General features: G+C 39.6%; 2 protein-coding genes across 2 annotated transcripts; both read left to right on the plus strand.

Annotated features, from left to right (window-relative positions):
• Positions 1–211: 211 nt before the first annotated feature.
• Positions 212–665, plus strand: LOC145489745 (uncharacterized). Its single transcript, XM_081468783.1, has one exon. It carries the CDS (start codon positions 250–252, stop codon positions 631–633), a length of 384 nt encoding a protein of 127 aa, XP_081324909.1. The 5' UTR covers positions 212–249; the 3' UTR covers positions 634–665.
• Positions 666–5266: 4601 nt separating this feature from the next.
• On the plus strand, positions 5267–12846 carry LOC145490967 (uncharacterized). The gene is made up of 2 exons (XM_081470088.1): positions 5267–5374; positions 12297–12846. The coding sequence occupies exons 1-2, from the start codon at positions 5342–5344 to the stop codon at positions 12747–12749; spliced, it is 486 nt and encodes a 161-aa protein (XP_081326214.1). The 5' UTR covers positions 5267–5341; the 3' UTR covers positions 12750–12846.
• The last annotated feature ends 3839 nt before the right edge of the window (positions 12847–16685 follow it).

Consider the following 16685-nt stretch of genomic DNA (forward strand, 5'->3'; position numbering starts at 1 on the left):
TAGCAAGCACACGTGTTTTTGCCGAGCGCGCGCTAAGAACCTTGGGAATTTACCCAAGCGTCTTTTGGGCTTAACGTTAGTTACAAAATACTTTCACTCTTTATGTATTTCTTGCTTGTTGTACTCATCTCATTCATTTGTTTATTTATTGTACCGTTTTTCCTTTCGATTTTCGTAAAGGTGCTCCTATCTATGGCGTTTGTATTCAGCTATTTCAACCTGGTTTTTGCAAAGCCCATTTACCCGGAGATGCCATTTCTTCGCAGCCAGGCCTTTAATCAGCATTCACTAGGTCAAGACTCCCAGCCATTAAGCGACGCCAATGAAACTAAAGAGATCATTAGTCAAGAGAGTGACATCTCAAGTGATGGAAAAGGGTTCATGGATACTCCAACTGCGCATGATCGCATTGCCAGGAATACTCACCCTTGTGTTTCAAGAGTTATGAGAGAGTTCGATTCGTGTAGAAATCTCTGGGTTGACAAAGTACAGTGTAAAAGAAGTCATCCCGCCTGTAGTTACGTGGTAAGCACACACGGAACACCAAAGTGCCAACCAGTGTACGGCTTCAGAAATGCTACGTTCGTTACCAAATGTCCTTCGTTACCAATAGATTGTCAATGTGCTGTATAAACAAATGTTCTTCCTTAAAACCAGATGTTGCAAACGTACCCCTTGAAGCAATTATGGAAATAAATGCTTATTAATTTATAACAGGAAAGTGTATATTAATTAACAACTTCGATATTATAATTTAATTTTACAAGACACAGATAAAAAGCCGCTGTAAATAAATTAAGCCAGGTCGACTCAGGGTTAAAAGTGAATTATGTATTAATTAAATTGCTGGTTTTTTCTAATGATAAAGCAGAATGTGGAAATAAATTTCATTCAGAGTTAGAAATCACGAGTGAAAAATTATCTTTTCTCAGTTAGTTTCGACTCTTACATGTTGTTTCTGCAACCATCCTCAGTGACCGAATTCAGCTACAAAGATCACTTAAGACATGCATAAAAAAGAGTCTTAGCCCTGCAAAGAAAACAACTGTCTTTGGTTCCAACGTGATGTATGAGGATGCATTATAATTCAACAAATATTTTTCCTCGCGCGCGATTTGTCTTAACCCGTCACGTGACCGAATATTCCCCGGCTAAAACTGGGAAATATCCGAGGATATTCCCCAATTGTAAAAACCGCGCGTGTTGCGAAAAATATTTGAAGGATAACAAACGCAATAGCTACCATTTGGCATGAAAATATGCTCGGATATTTCTACTTGGATATTATCTCAGTGATCCTCAAAGCTCACACTTCCTCGAGATACGCTCTCGGAAAACTGTTCACTTCTCAGAACAGATAATGTCCGCGCGCGGACAAATATACGAGCATGTTTTCGCCTCAAATGGAGACTATTGTTTATATATCTCACAGGCGGCCCAAGCTCTCAATGTTATCCTTTTTTTTTTCCTTTTTACGCGAACGTTCAGGCTAACGTGACATATGGCATGTACTATTACATAACGACCGAATTTGACCACGCGAAAGATGACTCCCGCCTTGCAGCATATGGAGGTGTTGTGTTACAACGGTTTGAATTTATAAAGGTTTGTATGGGAATGCAACGGCTTTGCTTGAAGAGCCAATTATTCTTATATTTTGTGAATAAAATCTGCTTACCCTGTTGCTGTGTTGTATTCTTTATTGTTTGCCAGCTCCTCGGGCCGATCTAACGCGATTTCGGCGAGTTATCGTTCTGTGGGCAGTGTGGGTTTCCACTACTAAAAGAAAGACAAGGCCGGACACTGATTTCCGGAGTGCCCGCCGCTCGAAGCGAATAAATCCACTGAAAATAACCCTGCCGGCTCAATTCCTCCGGGCACTCCCTTTATGCGTTTGACCACTAAAGCACGAGGGTACCCGGGGAGCATTTTGGTTTGACCGTTGACAAATCGTTGCTGACTACCCCCGGTCGAGCTAATTATAGTTACCCAACACCGCGAAAGTGTCCTAACTTTTGTGACGCGGCTGTTTTCGAGTTTGCGAGCGAAGCAATCTCGAAATAAATGTATCGTTGCGAAGGCGTTGTGGACGGAATCGCGTAGCGAGTGAACTGACATGGAACTTCAACATCTCTTCTTCGATTCTACGGAGAAATTGAGCCGGCAGGGTTATTTTCAGTGGATTTATTCGCTTCGAGCGGCGGGCACTCCGGAAATCAGTGTCCGGCTTTGTCTTTCTTTTAGTAGTAGCAACAGGGTAAGCAGATTTTATTCACAAAATATAAGAATAATTGGCTTTTCAAGCAAAGCCGTTGCATTCCCATACAAACCTTTATAAATTCAAACCGTTGTAACACAACACCTCCATATGCTGCAAGGCGGGAGTAATGTTTCGCGTGGTCAAATTCGGTCGTTATGTAATAGTACATGCCATATGTCACGTTAGCCTGAACGTTCGCATAAAAAGGAAAAAAAAAAGGATAACATTGAGAGCTCGGGTCGCCTGTGTATATCTCAGCCACCAGAGTTTAGGCTCTTGGTTAACTGGGGCGTGCAAGGAAACTGAGTCCAAACCGAATAGTTTTTGAGGCCACACCGAAAATTTAGTGAAAGTTTCGGATCCTGTTAGTAAGCTATCCGTAATGTAATTATTTTTAATGTGGGTAAGCTAAATTTATTGACGTGTTGATGGTTTGAAATATAGTCTGGACACAACCGCAGATAAGCTAATGTGAATTAAGCAAGGTCACGAACACTGTACTCTGACCAATGAACTGACAGTTCTGTTTTCGAAACAAGCGAGAAGCAACATAAACAATACGACAAGAATCTAAAGCGTCAGAAATAATTCCGAGATGACTTCTGAAGGAATTTGAACAAGGAATTAAGAGCTCGTTACTCTGATTAGCCGACATGAGCGGGTCTGTCTTGGTTGAAGCCGTTTTATTGAAAACAAACAAACTGCTAGTTTTTAGATTTTCCTGACCAGTACGAACTAACTCAATCACAAACAGATTTAGTGACGGATTTATGGCACCAGTGCCCGAACCTTCTTTGCCCCGTCGCTTTAGGCTGAAAAATGTCGGGGCGCACTGATTTCAGCCTAACGCCTATCTTTTGCATTACTTTCATTGAAAGGCAAAAGTGCAAACGATATTCACTGTAAGACGGAAGTGGTCGTCTTTCAAAAGAATGACGTCATACGCGAGGCAGATAAACCTATCGAATCACCAGAAACGATGTTTGTTGTTTTCGTTTTATTAGCCTTTTGACTTAATTAAAGTTGTGCGCATTACAAAGCTATTGTAGATGGGTTAGTAAACTGGTTCTTAAAAAGAGGAACAACAGCTACCTACCTTTTTTTTAAGCTCAACTAAAGGTAACCAATCTGACTTTATATGAATCGTTGCCAGTATTCCATTGACCTATCTGATCTTTATTTGAACATCGAAGTTAAGTCTGATGAAACTTAAATAGAATGTACAGTTTGAAAAACTCCACATATTTTATGAGGAAGATTCAAAGATCGTCTGGTAGAAATTTTTTGCTCGTGTTCTGATAATTTTCTGGCATTTTTAGAAGAATGGAAAAAAAACCGTTTAGGATTTCTGGGAAGGTTGTTTTTTCAGTTTTCATCTAGCAGCTTAAGGTTACCGTATACCTTCAGGGGTGTCTCGCGTCCAAGCGATGTAACGCGTCCGATTTAAGCTGTAGATACCTAAACCCCTATATCAAATTAAAGCGTATAGAGCTGGCTATCAAACCATACCAAAAATTTTGAAATAAAATGAATTGCCAATTTTTTCACGGCCACTAAATGCAAGCGTCCTAATCACCTTTTGGAAGCTACAAGTCAAAGCGAATTTTGTTTTTCGCCAATTTATTTTTTTCCTCGGTTTCAGGACAAAAAGCGCTAAAAAAGCGTGTCTGCGTTTTTCCATATTCAATTGCAATAAAAAGTTACAGAACATTTTCGAAATAGGATTTAAAAGATGTGAAGTGATCGTACAAAAATCGCTCTCGGAGAAAAAATATTTCGAAATAAACAATTCGCAGACACGTTTTTGTTTTTTATTTGTTAATCTAGCTACTGTCCAAATTTGAGGGCAAACAAACAAATTCCGTTTGAGTTGTAACTCTTTAAAGTGTCTGCTTCAGGCGAAAAAAGTTATTCGAGAAAACAGCGCTAAGAAAAATATCTTGCTCCGCAAACAAACTCCGCCCAGAAACGCCTTCAACTGGGTTCTCAGATCACTGAGCCAATCAGCGCTTGGAAAATTTACTACCATTAACTGGCGGTGAAATTCACGCGTGAATCTCCAAAAAACCCTTGCGTTTCGCAATGCACTCAAGGCGGAGAGATAATTTTTCTGTAGCTGGGTTTTTCTTGAAGCTGGTTTGGCAAATTGGGGAAGACGAAAAAGGATACGAACGCTAGAGTAGCTGGGCGACGAGAACAAACTAAAGAAAGCGCGGCAGAGCAAATGTGCATGGATAATATTCCAATGGATCTCAATGAGTTGGACGATTCATCGGTATCGAACTCAACAAAAGAGTCACTGTTAACATCGCTGTTATCGCTGTCGAGTTCCCAAATTTTACACAACCTTTCTCTTCTCTTGACTCGATCTTTTTGCCCGCTTGATACGTCCGTAGCTTCATCCGCGAGGCCAACTTTCGCTTCTTCACTCATTGATGTATTTTCATTCATTCTTCGCTTTTTCGAACTGGTCAACGGAGTTTTCCGTGGTCCATGTTTACTTATAACGTAATAGAATTACATCTAATACGAAAAATGCTTGGATTAACAATGCTGATTAACTGAGTAGCCAGCCAATTCGTGGTATCCATATCGGTAATATTCCCGCGAAAGTAGTCTCGGTTGATTGCATACACGTTATACGGCTGTCAATCAAGAGGGAACTTTTACTTCCGGCCATAACGTAAAACCTCTATTTCTCCGCCAATATTACGTTTTTTTCAATTTTGTTTTCAGAAATTAGAGATTACTCTTCGACCATTACTTTGAACCAAAAATCCAAATTTGACAAAAATTGCTGATCTGAAGGTATACTGTAACCTTAAGGATTAGCTAAAATTTTCAACAGGCAGTGACGTCAATTGTGAGTGCAGGTTTCAACAAGGGAAAAATACTGAACAGATTACTGGTTAGCAGTGAAAACACAAATTCCCCGTTTTTATCTGCCAGTCTTCCGGCCCAACTGTATAAAAGAAAAAAATTAATGGATTTGGTGGCAAGCCCTCGGGTAAGAGCCCAAGATCGTCTATCGACTTTCTAACGCGACCAAAGTGAGGCCTGCACGTTTTTCGATGGGAGTGAATGTTATTTTCGAATATGAACATCTTAGCAAAGGTGCGTTTTACTATATCATCAACATTTTTATCTGCATGATGATATTATTGCTTTTTGAGTACATATCGATCGTTCTTGATATTGCTGAGTTGCATCCCCGTAAGACGTAAACATTATAACTTTTAAGCGTGAAGAAACCGAGAAAAGATTAGTTTCTTCGTTAATTCTAAGCGAAAACTGAGACCAGACCAATTTTTAAGTCGGCGAGGAGAAGAAGCGGAAAATATGTTCCTTTAACGTAAACAAAAGAGCTTACAAAACTTGTCATCAAAAGTATCCGTACGTTGTTGGCATAAAGTTTAAAATTCCCTTTTCGTTTTTTACATAATGTTTGGCTGTTGTTACCACAGGAAACGCATTTTGTTTTTCCTTTTTTTTTAGAGATACAACTGATCTCTCTTCTGAAATAACTATTGTGTGAAAGTATACGTTTTAGAAATTAAAAACTGTGATTGTAATTAATTGTAATCGAATTAGCTATCATAGACAGGTCCATGTACAAATACATTTGCTTAGAGATTTTAATCAAACGTTATATTTATGGTACTTCGTCGAATGTATCGAAAAGCATTACCTGAGATACGTTCCAACGTTAAATTCTAAGTAAACCCTTGTACTTATTGTATTTATTTATCCGTTTCTAGTTAAGGCTGGTTTCCATATGATCGCAGACGATCGCGGATCGCGGAAACAAACATCTGGAAACAAACATCTGCGATCGTCTGCGATCAATTGTGATCGTGCGATCATGTGGAAACCAAAGTTCTGTGATCTGCGATCGAAACGTATCCCATAATATTTTGAATTCCGACCCATGATTCAACGCTTCTTAGCAATAAAGCAATCGCTCATTTGTTGTAAACATGGCTGGCGTTGAAAAGGTAACGTTATCAACGAGAAATTTATGGAGGAAGTTGCGCGATATGAGAGCGTTTACCACCGTAACAGTAAACATTTCAAAGACAAAAACAAAAAGGCTAACTGCTGGGAAAAAATCGGGGAGAAATTTAATTTATCGGCGGCTGAGGCGGAGGTCATATTCCGCACCATAAGAACTGCGTATGGTCGTTATCTGAAGCGATTGAAAATGCTTCCTTCTGGATCGGAGCGAGATGTATTGCCAAGGGAATTTCAAAATAGGTTGACTAAAAGAAGAAATAAATTTGCTTGCAGCAAAATTTCCTCCTCGACGTCCGCCATATTGTTTGCTGCGATTTTCCCGCCAGCACAACGCGTGTGTAATTTTGACACTTCCGCTGTCCGAAATGTATGCAACAGTGGCTTCTGCGATCGTTTGCGATCGTCTGCGATTATATGGAAACAACTCTCTTTTCGATCGTCTGCGATCTGCGATTTGCGATCCGCGATCGTCTGCGATCGTCTGCGATCATATGGAACCCAGCCAATTAGCCTTCTGTAATTATTTGTTCACAATTTGAAGAACGCGCGCAGAGTTTCGAAAGATTGCTTCTCAGCAGCATTTAACAGATAAAATGATAGTTTGTTTACTTTCAATTGTTTGTTTTCTGTTCCTCTGCCATTTTGAATGGAGAAAGAAAACGTCGGACTGCTAGAAAACGAATATTTACAAAACGAAAATATATTACAATATTTAGAAGTTTGTAGTCTCAACAACGGCACGGGTAAATGTCTGTTTCAGATTTGTAAGGTTTGCTATTCATTTGACATTGAAACACGGAAGTAAAATCACAGCGGAAATTATTTTATGGTCAGTCACTTGCTTTGACGTCATATCACTAGGGATCGAAACACAATCAAATAACAGATGTTTTTACAGATTCTCCCACTTGGGATGAACGTCTTCAGTTACAACGCCACTCACATTGGACAGTTGCTAAGAGCAACTGACCATACCGCAGTGGATAAAAACATGGTCAACAAGCAGCTCTTTCTAAAACTAAAAAGTGGTTTGTTGGTGTTGAAGAAAAACACAGTCTTCTACACAGCGATCGTTCCTCAGTTAGTTTGGGCTCATTACAAACAGTAACGATCCTTACAACCTGGTTTATTGGTGTTGAAGAAAAACACAGTCTTCTATACAGCGATCTTTCCTCAGTTAGCTTGGACTCATTACAAACAGTAACGATCCTTACAACCTTATTTTTTGCAGTAAAAATTCGCATTCCTGGGAAAGTCCAAGATTGTCTAATTTATGTTTCAACGCGATGAAAGTGAGACACAGTCTACAGATAAGCTGATGGGATGATGGGGGTGGGGGCTGATGGGGGTGGAGGTGTTATATCAGCTCCATTTCCCAGCCCAAATATCGCTCAAATCTCATTTCCCAGCTTATTTCTTGCCCAAATCAGTCCCATTCGCATTGTTTCCTTTGTGATTCAAAGTTCCAGTAACCCAAATCCCATTCTTAGTGCTGGAAAAATAGGCAGGTTTCAGTTCCCTTTTACAACATATACAAGATTAATCATAAAGATGAGTTTAACATTATAAAGCCCTGTGTGAAACACATTCTTTCCATGAGGGGACGCAAGCGGCGAAAACTGCAAGTATCGCTTCACGCAGAGAGTTTTGTCTGCAGTTAACGTTAGCGATGGCGTGAGTTCCTGTCACAGAAAGTGTTGGTCAGTTGTCAGCCCCTCTTCTGAGACATCTGGCTAATTTCGTTGTCAGATCTGTGTCCAACCTATTTCTACGTAAGATCTCGTCGCGAGGTCTTGTGGTGAATTGTGATTGCCATGGCGCCAATGAAAGGGTTGGCGCTCTTTCTAATACTCGCCTCATCAACGTGTACTTGCACCAGACAAATACTGGTATGTTATTAGTAGCAGTATTTGTAGAGGATACCCCGGTCAGTTCTTCAAGAAAAATTCAGTTGTGTCAGGTTTCCTCAATGAATTTGCGCGAGTGGAAAGAAGATCACTTTAGCTGGCCGATGGAGACGCCGAGTGAGTTATGACGGTAACGCCTACTCTGAATATTTCGAAATTGTGCCTTCGTAATTTTTGGTTTGCTGTGGCCTTTTTGTTACGCCAATAGCAAGAACTCATCATCGAAAATGGTACATTTGCGCGTTTTAAATTGTTCGACTGCGTTTGTAAATGCCGTGTCCAGTGAAAACGTTAACGCCGGTGGATGACAGAAAGGTCAACGGTTTAGTTTGTACCGTAATGAAACCGCCAGCGAGTGGAACGAGAGGTCGCATTACCCCGAGGTCTCGCTAAATCTGCAAGAAATTTTGTCAGAATGCTGACACGATTAGCTTAATGCTTGTCCATCAGAACTGGCGGGTGACTCACCTCATACAGTTTGATGTAATGGGAAATAAATAATCACGCAGCTTTAATGTTTTGTCTATCTGAAATGGCGGGTAACACGGCTCTCGATCTAACGCGAAAGAAGTAATCTCGCAGCTTAACGGTTTGTTCTATGTAAGACGGCGTTACTATCATTTGCTACACATCAATGCGCCGATAGCGAACGCGTAAATAATGTCCGTAGCTTCCACCACCAAGGCATTCTGCGTTTAGATCCCTTAGATTGATTTTGCATTCGTTAGACGCGCGTTTTTCTGTTAGACCTTCACTGCGATTTTATTTACAATAAATGGTCGTTCCTCTTGAAGGCATTTAAACTTCAGATTGCTTTAAAATCTTCCCCGTTTTTTTTAGAATCTTTTCACACGGAAATGCGTTTTTAAGGAGGCGAGAGAGGTTCTCCTTGTTCATTTGAAGTTCCAATTACTTCAGCGTTCGCTTCCTGTCGTGTAGTGGTCTTTGCAGACTTATTCATTTGATCATTACTCTCATCTGTTACACGAGGGGTCTGACCGAATAAAGGAACTATTGTGTGCGCGAAACAAGAGCACGCGTCAATTACATTTTGATGATGCGTATCAGTTGCCGTGCTTGATATTTCTCTCTTCTCATATTTATTCCCATTCATCTGGTGTCCTTCAGATCTAATGACATTTACATGACACTGAAACATATTATGACACCTTGCCCGGCTCAAGGCAAACCAACCTGGGGTTAGGTATGTTAGTAATGTTAGGAAACTTTCCTAACATCCCTTTGTGGTACTTCCAGTTTTCGCCGCTTACGTCCCCTCATGGTGCCTACCAGTAACACTGATTGGCAGGATTGTTTCAAATGAGACAAAAGAAAATCTAATTATAACGTTGCATTCAATTTGAGTCCCATGTCTCCTTTTTACTCATAAGATTGCTGATCTGGATTCGTCTAGAGCCTCTATTTCTATAAGATTCAGACACTTGTGTTTCAACCGGTCCAGGAACGGAGTTTCAGAACTTTTTGTTCAAAATTTGTTGTTCAAAACCCCCAAAACTATTGCCAATATCTCTCTCAAAAAGTTTTCATTGTTTTAAAAAAGAAGAATTGTAAAATATCTGTTTAAAAAACCAAGTATGCAACACTATGGAAACCAAAATATTTAAGGATTCTAAACATTTATTTTCTCAAACGACGTCATGAAACCTACTCTGCACATGGGTGATTAATGGTTCCCCTTCCCCAAGTGGTGGGATATCGAGGAAATTAAACTGAGCAGTCAAAAATAAGGGATCTGCAACATGCTTCGTCCTGCAATGGAGCGGGAAAAAAAATTAAGAAAGGAAAGTTATAAAACTTACCTTTAAATCGGCTCAAAGCAGTGCTGAATAGAGTCGCCCAAGATAAACTACAAGAGAGAAGACAAGCTTTGCCATAGATTGGATGAAGAGAAACCAGCAAAACTATCAGAAACTCCGCTGAAACTTTGATACGTCCGGCATGTACACACGATGAATCGCAGATTAGTTTGGCTTTAGTTTTACAAATCTCTCTCCCTCAGAATGTACTTTGTTTCATTTCAAGTTATTAGGTCTTTGGTGTTTTCACTTCACTGGGAATTTATTTGACTTTTTTTTCATTTGAGGGTAATTTCGCACATCGAAAAAGTAACCACCTGATATGTATATATTTATGTAGAAGTGATGCAGCACCTCAATTTTCTGTAACTTGGTTTTAAATGAAAATATTGTCCAGTGACAGAAATTAAGCCATCCTCCCTAACGACCCCTAACTATGATTTTCTTTGCACAATCTCATGGAACAAACGGGCTTAAATTAGCGAAGCCAGTTACAAACAAGACATGAAATACTCTAAAAACGCTCTTCGACAAAACAGTACATGAGTTTCGAACCTGTTGTAGTATTTCTTGACTTTATTATAAATATTACGCTTGAAGACATGCGGACATAAAATACCAGATACTTTAGGAAGTGTTCCTTTGCAATCGAACGTATGGATAAGAAAAAGTCCCTTAACATCTGACACCAAGCCGTGAGAGGATGTAGAACATATACTCCACCAAATTACTAGGCTTACTTTCAGTAGCATCTGTTATCTGCAGCTATCACTCGCCAAGGTGTTTCTGACGGCTCGAAGATCAGTTGATAACAATGACCTATTTTCGGATAAAAAAGGAACGAATTAGGGAAAAATTTAATTTTTCATTCTATATAAGCAGCAGCATTTTTCCTCTCTGATCATAAAGCATAGTTAGCGCTTCAGTAACAGAGTGTGATAATTCAAGGAAACAGCTTCACGTCGGTTGAACTGTTTGCAGAGGGTCCACAATAGGGTTCTCAGATCTCGCTTTCCCGCCCATTTTTTCCTGTTAATCCCACCATCCCGCACTTCTTTGCCTGGAAATCCCGATCCCGCCTACTTTCAAGGACGTTTCTGCGTTAATTATTAATTTTTTTAAATTAATAATTTATTTAATTATTGACACAAACTTTTTAAAACAAGATATTGCATAAAAAATCACAAAAGAATTCAATGGGTAGCAGACAAGTAAGCGCAAATGATTATAACGTTTCTTTCTGTAAACGGTTTACTGTTTTGTTTCCTTTTGTTCACGTATCAGTGAAAGAAAAAGATCGTTTATTTCCATATTCAAGAGATGGCCCGTAAACGCACTTGACAGTTTCTTTCAAAGCTTTAAGCGTCTTCACTTCACTTGAAATCTGGGCGCAGAACTTTTCTTTCCGAATGAAGGCATTCCTGCTCGCACATCCTTCTCGTAATATGGTCTAATATATGGTGACGAAATTCGTAATGTCGCATACTTCGTTCGGTAAATCACTATCACCGCCACCTGGTGTGGCCATCCTGGCCAAAACAAGCGAAGCACTTTGGAAAAGGTCGAAAGACTAGAAAAACTAGAAAGGATCGGAAGGTCAAGGTTACAGACGCAAGCATCGAAAATGTCGGAAATGGACGATACGTTTGACAGAACCTGACAGGGTACAGAGCGGTTGCTATTCATTACTTGAAGCCTGACACAGCTATACGGTTCGTTTCTGCCAGCTTGTGGTTTTTGCACTGGTCGATAACAATTTATGAGGTCACGTAAGAATTCAAATCCCGTATCCCGCTCTGTTCCCCTTGCAAATCCCGCATCCCAACCCCATAAAAACACGAAATCCCGCTCCCGCTCGTAACTGTAATTCCCGCTTCCCGCACCTGTTTTGCGCGCAAATCCCAAATATCACTGCGAAAAAAAGCCAAATCCCGCATCCCGCCAAACCTATTGGGAACCCTCTTTGCAGGATGAATATTGTAGTACAGCTAAAGGTAAGTATCAAGTTCTATGAAACATGTCACATCATTATTAACCTATCACTACTCACGATGACTTTGATAGCGTTGATCCTAGCAATATGCAGGACACCTGTCATATATGAACTCAGTTAAATGACCTTGCTCTCCATGAGTTCTCATAGCTCAGTGGATAGAGCGCCCGCCCGGTGTTTTACAGACTTGTTCATGCAAGAATTGTTGTGGATCAAATACTTTCACTCTTTAGGTATTTCTTGCTTGTCGTACTCAGCTCATTCATTTATTTATTGTATCGTTTTTCCTTTTGTTTTTTGTAAAGGTGCTCCTATCTATGGCATTTGTCTTCAGCTATTTCAACCTGGTTTTTGCACAACCTCTTTACCCCGACATGTCATCTCCTCACAGCCAGGCCTTCAATCAGCGTTCACAAGGTCAAGACTCCCAGCCATTAAGCCACGCCATTGAACCTGAAGAGATCATTAGTCAAGAGAGTAACAACACTAGTGATGGAAATGGGTTCCTTGAAAGTCCAACTGAACATGATCGCATTGTCAGGAATACTCACCCTTGTGTTTCAAGAGTTGTGAGAGAGATCGATTCGTGTAGAAATCTCTGGGTTGACAAAGTGCAGTGTAAAAGAATGCATCCCGCCTGTAGTTTCGCGGTAAACACACACGGAATACCAAAGTGCCAACCAATGTACGGCTTAAGAAATGCTACGTTCGTTACCAAATGTCCTTCGTTACCAATAGATTGTCAATGTGCTGTGTAAAAAAAAACATTCTTCCTTATAAACAGATATAGCAAACGTGCACCTTGAAGCAATTCTGAAAGTAAATGCTTATTAATTTATAACAGGAAAATGAATATTAACAACTTTAATATTATTGTTTAATTTTTGCAAGAAACAGATAAAAAGCGACTGTAAATAAATTAAGCCAGGTCGACTCAGGCTTAAAAGTGAATTATGTATTAAGTAAATTGCTGGTTTTTTCTACTGATAAAGCAGAATGTGGAAATAAATTTCATTCAGAGTTAGAAATCTCGAGTGAATAGTGATCTTTTCTCAGTAGTTTCGACTCTCTGCATGTCGTTTCTGTAACCATCCTTACTGACCAATCTCCTGCAAGAAGAAAGCCCTGCAAAGAAAACAACTGTGTTTGGTTCCAACGTGATGTATAAGGACGCATTATAATCCAACAAGTATTTTCGCTCGCGCGGGATTAGTCTAAACGCGTCACGTGACCGAATATTTCCCAGCTAAAACTTGGAAATATCCGAGGATATTCCCCAATTGTAAAAACCGCGTGTTGCGAAAAATTTTTGAAGGACAATAAACACAATAGCCTCCATTTGGCATGAAAATATGCTCGGATATTTTGTCCTTGAACATTATCTGTTCCTCAAACTTCAAAGTTTTCCTCGAGATACGCTCTTGGAAAACTGTTCACTTCTCGGAACAGATAATGTCCGCGGACAAATATCCGAGCATATTTTCGCCCCAAATGGAGAATATTGTTTATATATCTCAGCCACCAGGGTTTACGCTCTCGGCCGACTGGAGCGCGCAAGGAAACCGATTACCTTATTACATGAAATTTTCGCGACACGTTAATTTCGCGAATTACGCGATTTAAAAAAAATCGCGAAATTTAAGTGACGCGAAAATTTAATGTCGCGAAATTAACATGACGCGAAAATTAAGTGACTCACATTATGTCAATAATTAAAAAAGCGACTTTATTACCATTACACACGTTTATAACAATCATTTTGAACTATTCTGTGGTAATGTTCTGGTCCTCTTCATCACTACTGCTTTCCATCCCCACTCCAGGTAGCACTTCTTTTGTACAATCCTCAAACTGTTCATTTACAGGCTCCTTAGAGTGCTGTTCCACTAGTTGCTTAAACCTTTCAATTGCTTCAACGTTCTTAGTAGATGCCTCCATTCTTACTCTCGCCTCTGGAAAAGACGTGCTACCGCCTGTTGATCCGTATCAAGACATTTACGCAGACAATTAAACAGCATCAGTCGTGAAACTAAACGGCAACATTATCTCTTTGGAGTCTGCAGAAAGGAATATTTAATGTATGTGGATAATGAGATCAATTGACTACTAAAAACGTGACTTGAATTCAAGCATGAACTACAAACCGTGCATTGCAGACACTATGAGAACATCTTTCTTGTTACCGTTTACATAATCAGTTGCGTTTCTGTTTATTTGGACATTGTTGATTCAGTTGTTTGATCAAATTCAGGGACATGTTAAATAACATCGACAAAGAAATAAAGCGTGTCTCACTCAAAAACGCGAAATTAAAGTGAGTCAAAATGAAAAATTTTCGCAAAATCGCGAAATTAAGGTGTCGCGAAATATGCGAACCTCAAAATCGCGAAATTAACGTGTCGCGAAAATTTCATGTAATAAGGTAGTTTTGAGTCACACCGAACATTTCGCGAATGTTTCGGATTCTTTTAGTAAGCCATCCATAATGTAACAAGTTGTACCTATCGGCAAGTGCCAACGAGTGAATTGAGTTAGTAAACAGGAGTGGATTGAATTTTGTAATATTTATTTGGGATACTTCTAGTATAACAGGTGTTAAAATGAATTTCTTTTAGTTAATGTTTCAAATTATTGCTGTAATTGAACACAACATTGTTTATTTTTCAACTCAGTGAGTGAACAAAACGCTAAACACTTAATTTTTTTGTATTTTTAAAAATCCTGCGTGCGGGACCTCGTTGGGCGATTATTTTGCCTACCATTCTACTTTTTGAGGGGTATACATCTTGGATATGTTGTTGTCAACAAGACCCGAGTTGTTTTCTGGAATGAATTCGAGTGCTGGTTATTTGATTCAAACTTTTTGAGGGGTATACATCTTGGATATGTTGTTGTCAACAAGACCCGAGTTGTTTTCTGGAATGAATTCGAGTGCTGGTTATTTGATTCAAGGTAACGCTCACGATTTGTTCGCCATCCGTTCGACGAATTATTTCGGTAAGTAGTTTGTCTGACATTCTGCTTTTTGAAGGTGAATGTAACTTGGATTTGTTGCGATTGAATCGCATAACTGGAAAACCTCATTCAGCGAAAGCGCTCTTTGAGAGAAAATTTCAATATAATCACCGTGTTGACAGCTCAAATCGAACCAACGAGTTCACTTCTGACGAACTCTGAGCGAAGTTCTTGAAATTAAAAGAAATTTCAAACCAAACACATATCATTAGTCACTTAAAAACTTACCGTGAATCACCGAATTGATTGCAAATAATCCTAAGATTGATGCTAGGCTAGTTTTGAATGCGAAATGCGAAATAGTCGTGTTCACGTCTGTGATTGTTTTGTTATAAACAAAATATAGTTCACCTTGTCGCTTATATTTATATGCTTACAAGTAATGAAGAAATATCTAAAATTGAGAAAACATACCTTTAAAAACGCCTCGTCTTTCCCGATGAACTCATCCATGGCACTTTCCAAAACACGTGAATCGAATGCCCGGGGGTCGCCCCGGGGTACGCAAATGCCCAGCTCCCGGGCCGCGATAAAATTGCGGATGCCCCACCCCCGGGACTGACAACGTGAGCAAATGACCCGCGGTTGCCGGGGGAGGTGGGGATGGACACTGCTGGAATTGACTGATGCATAATAGGTTTCGCTTGCCATGCTGGTGACCCGGGTTCGATTCCTCTTGGGGTCGCCTGTCATAAAGTTCTTGTTACGTTGTTTTCCTTTTTTTTTCTTTTTTTTTTTTTTTTTTAAATTAAGTCTCACTGCCGGACACAGGGTATATTAAAAAAACCTGTCCGGCTGCCGGACATGTAGCCACGGCGAAAAGCAGAATGTCAGACAAACTACTTACCGAAATAATTCGTCGAACGGATGGCGAACAACTCCTGAGCGTTACTCTAAATCAAATAAACAACACTCGAATTCATTCCAGAAAACAACTCGGGTCTTGTTGAGCTTTACCAATTGTACGATTCAATCACAACAGATCCAAGATGTATACGCCTCAAAAAGCAGCATGGTAGGCGAAATAGTCCCGCACGCAGGAGAGCTGAACAAATAAAGACTTCTACTACTACTACTACTACTACTACTACTACTACTACTACTACTACTACTACTACTACTACTACTACTACTACTACTACTACTACTACTACTACTACTACTACTACTACTACTACTACTACTACTACTACTACTACTACTACTACTACTACTACTACTACTACTACTACTACTACTACTACTACTACTACTACTACTACTACTACTACTACTACTACTACTACTACTACTACTACTACTACTACTACTACTACTACTACTACTACTACTACTACTACTACTACTACTACTACTACTACTACTACTACTACTACTACTACTACTACTACTACTACTACTACTACTACTACTACTACTACTACTACTACTACTACTACTACTACTACTACTACTACTACTACTACTACTACTACTACTACTACTACTACTACTACTACTACTACTACTACTACTACTACTACTACTACTACTACTACTACTACTACTACTACTACTACTACTACTACTACTACTACTACTACTACTACTACTACTACTACTACTACTACTACTACTACTACTACTACTACTACTACTACTACTACTACTACTACTACTACTACTACTACTACTACTAC

Source organism: Orbicella franksi, chromosome 6 (assembly GCF_964199315.1).
Source record: "Orbicella franksi chromosome 6, jaOrbFran1.1, whole genome shotgun sequence".
NCBI lineage: Eukaryota > Metazoa > Cnidaria > Anthozoa > Scleractinia > Merulinidae > Orbicella > Orbicella franksi.

What these genes read in the sequence shown, in the direction of transcription:
- LOC145490967 (XM_081470088.1), top strand. Translation starts at nt 5,342, where the DNA reads ATGTTATTTTCGAATATGAACATCTTAGCAAAG. An exon ending in ATATGAACATCTTAGCAAAG is followed by an intron (nt 5,375 to 12,296) that starts GTGCGTTTTACT and finishes TTTTTTGTAAAG; the next exon opens with GTGCTCCTATCTATGGCATT.
- LOC145489745 (XM_081468783.1), top strand. Translation starts at nt 250, where the DNA reads ATGCCATTTCTTCGCAGCCAGGCCTTTAATCAGCATTCACTAGGTCAA.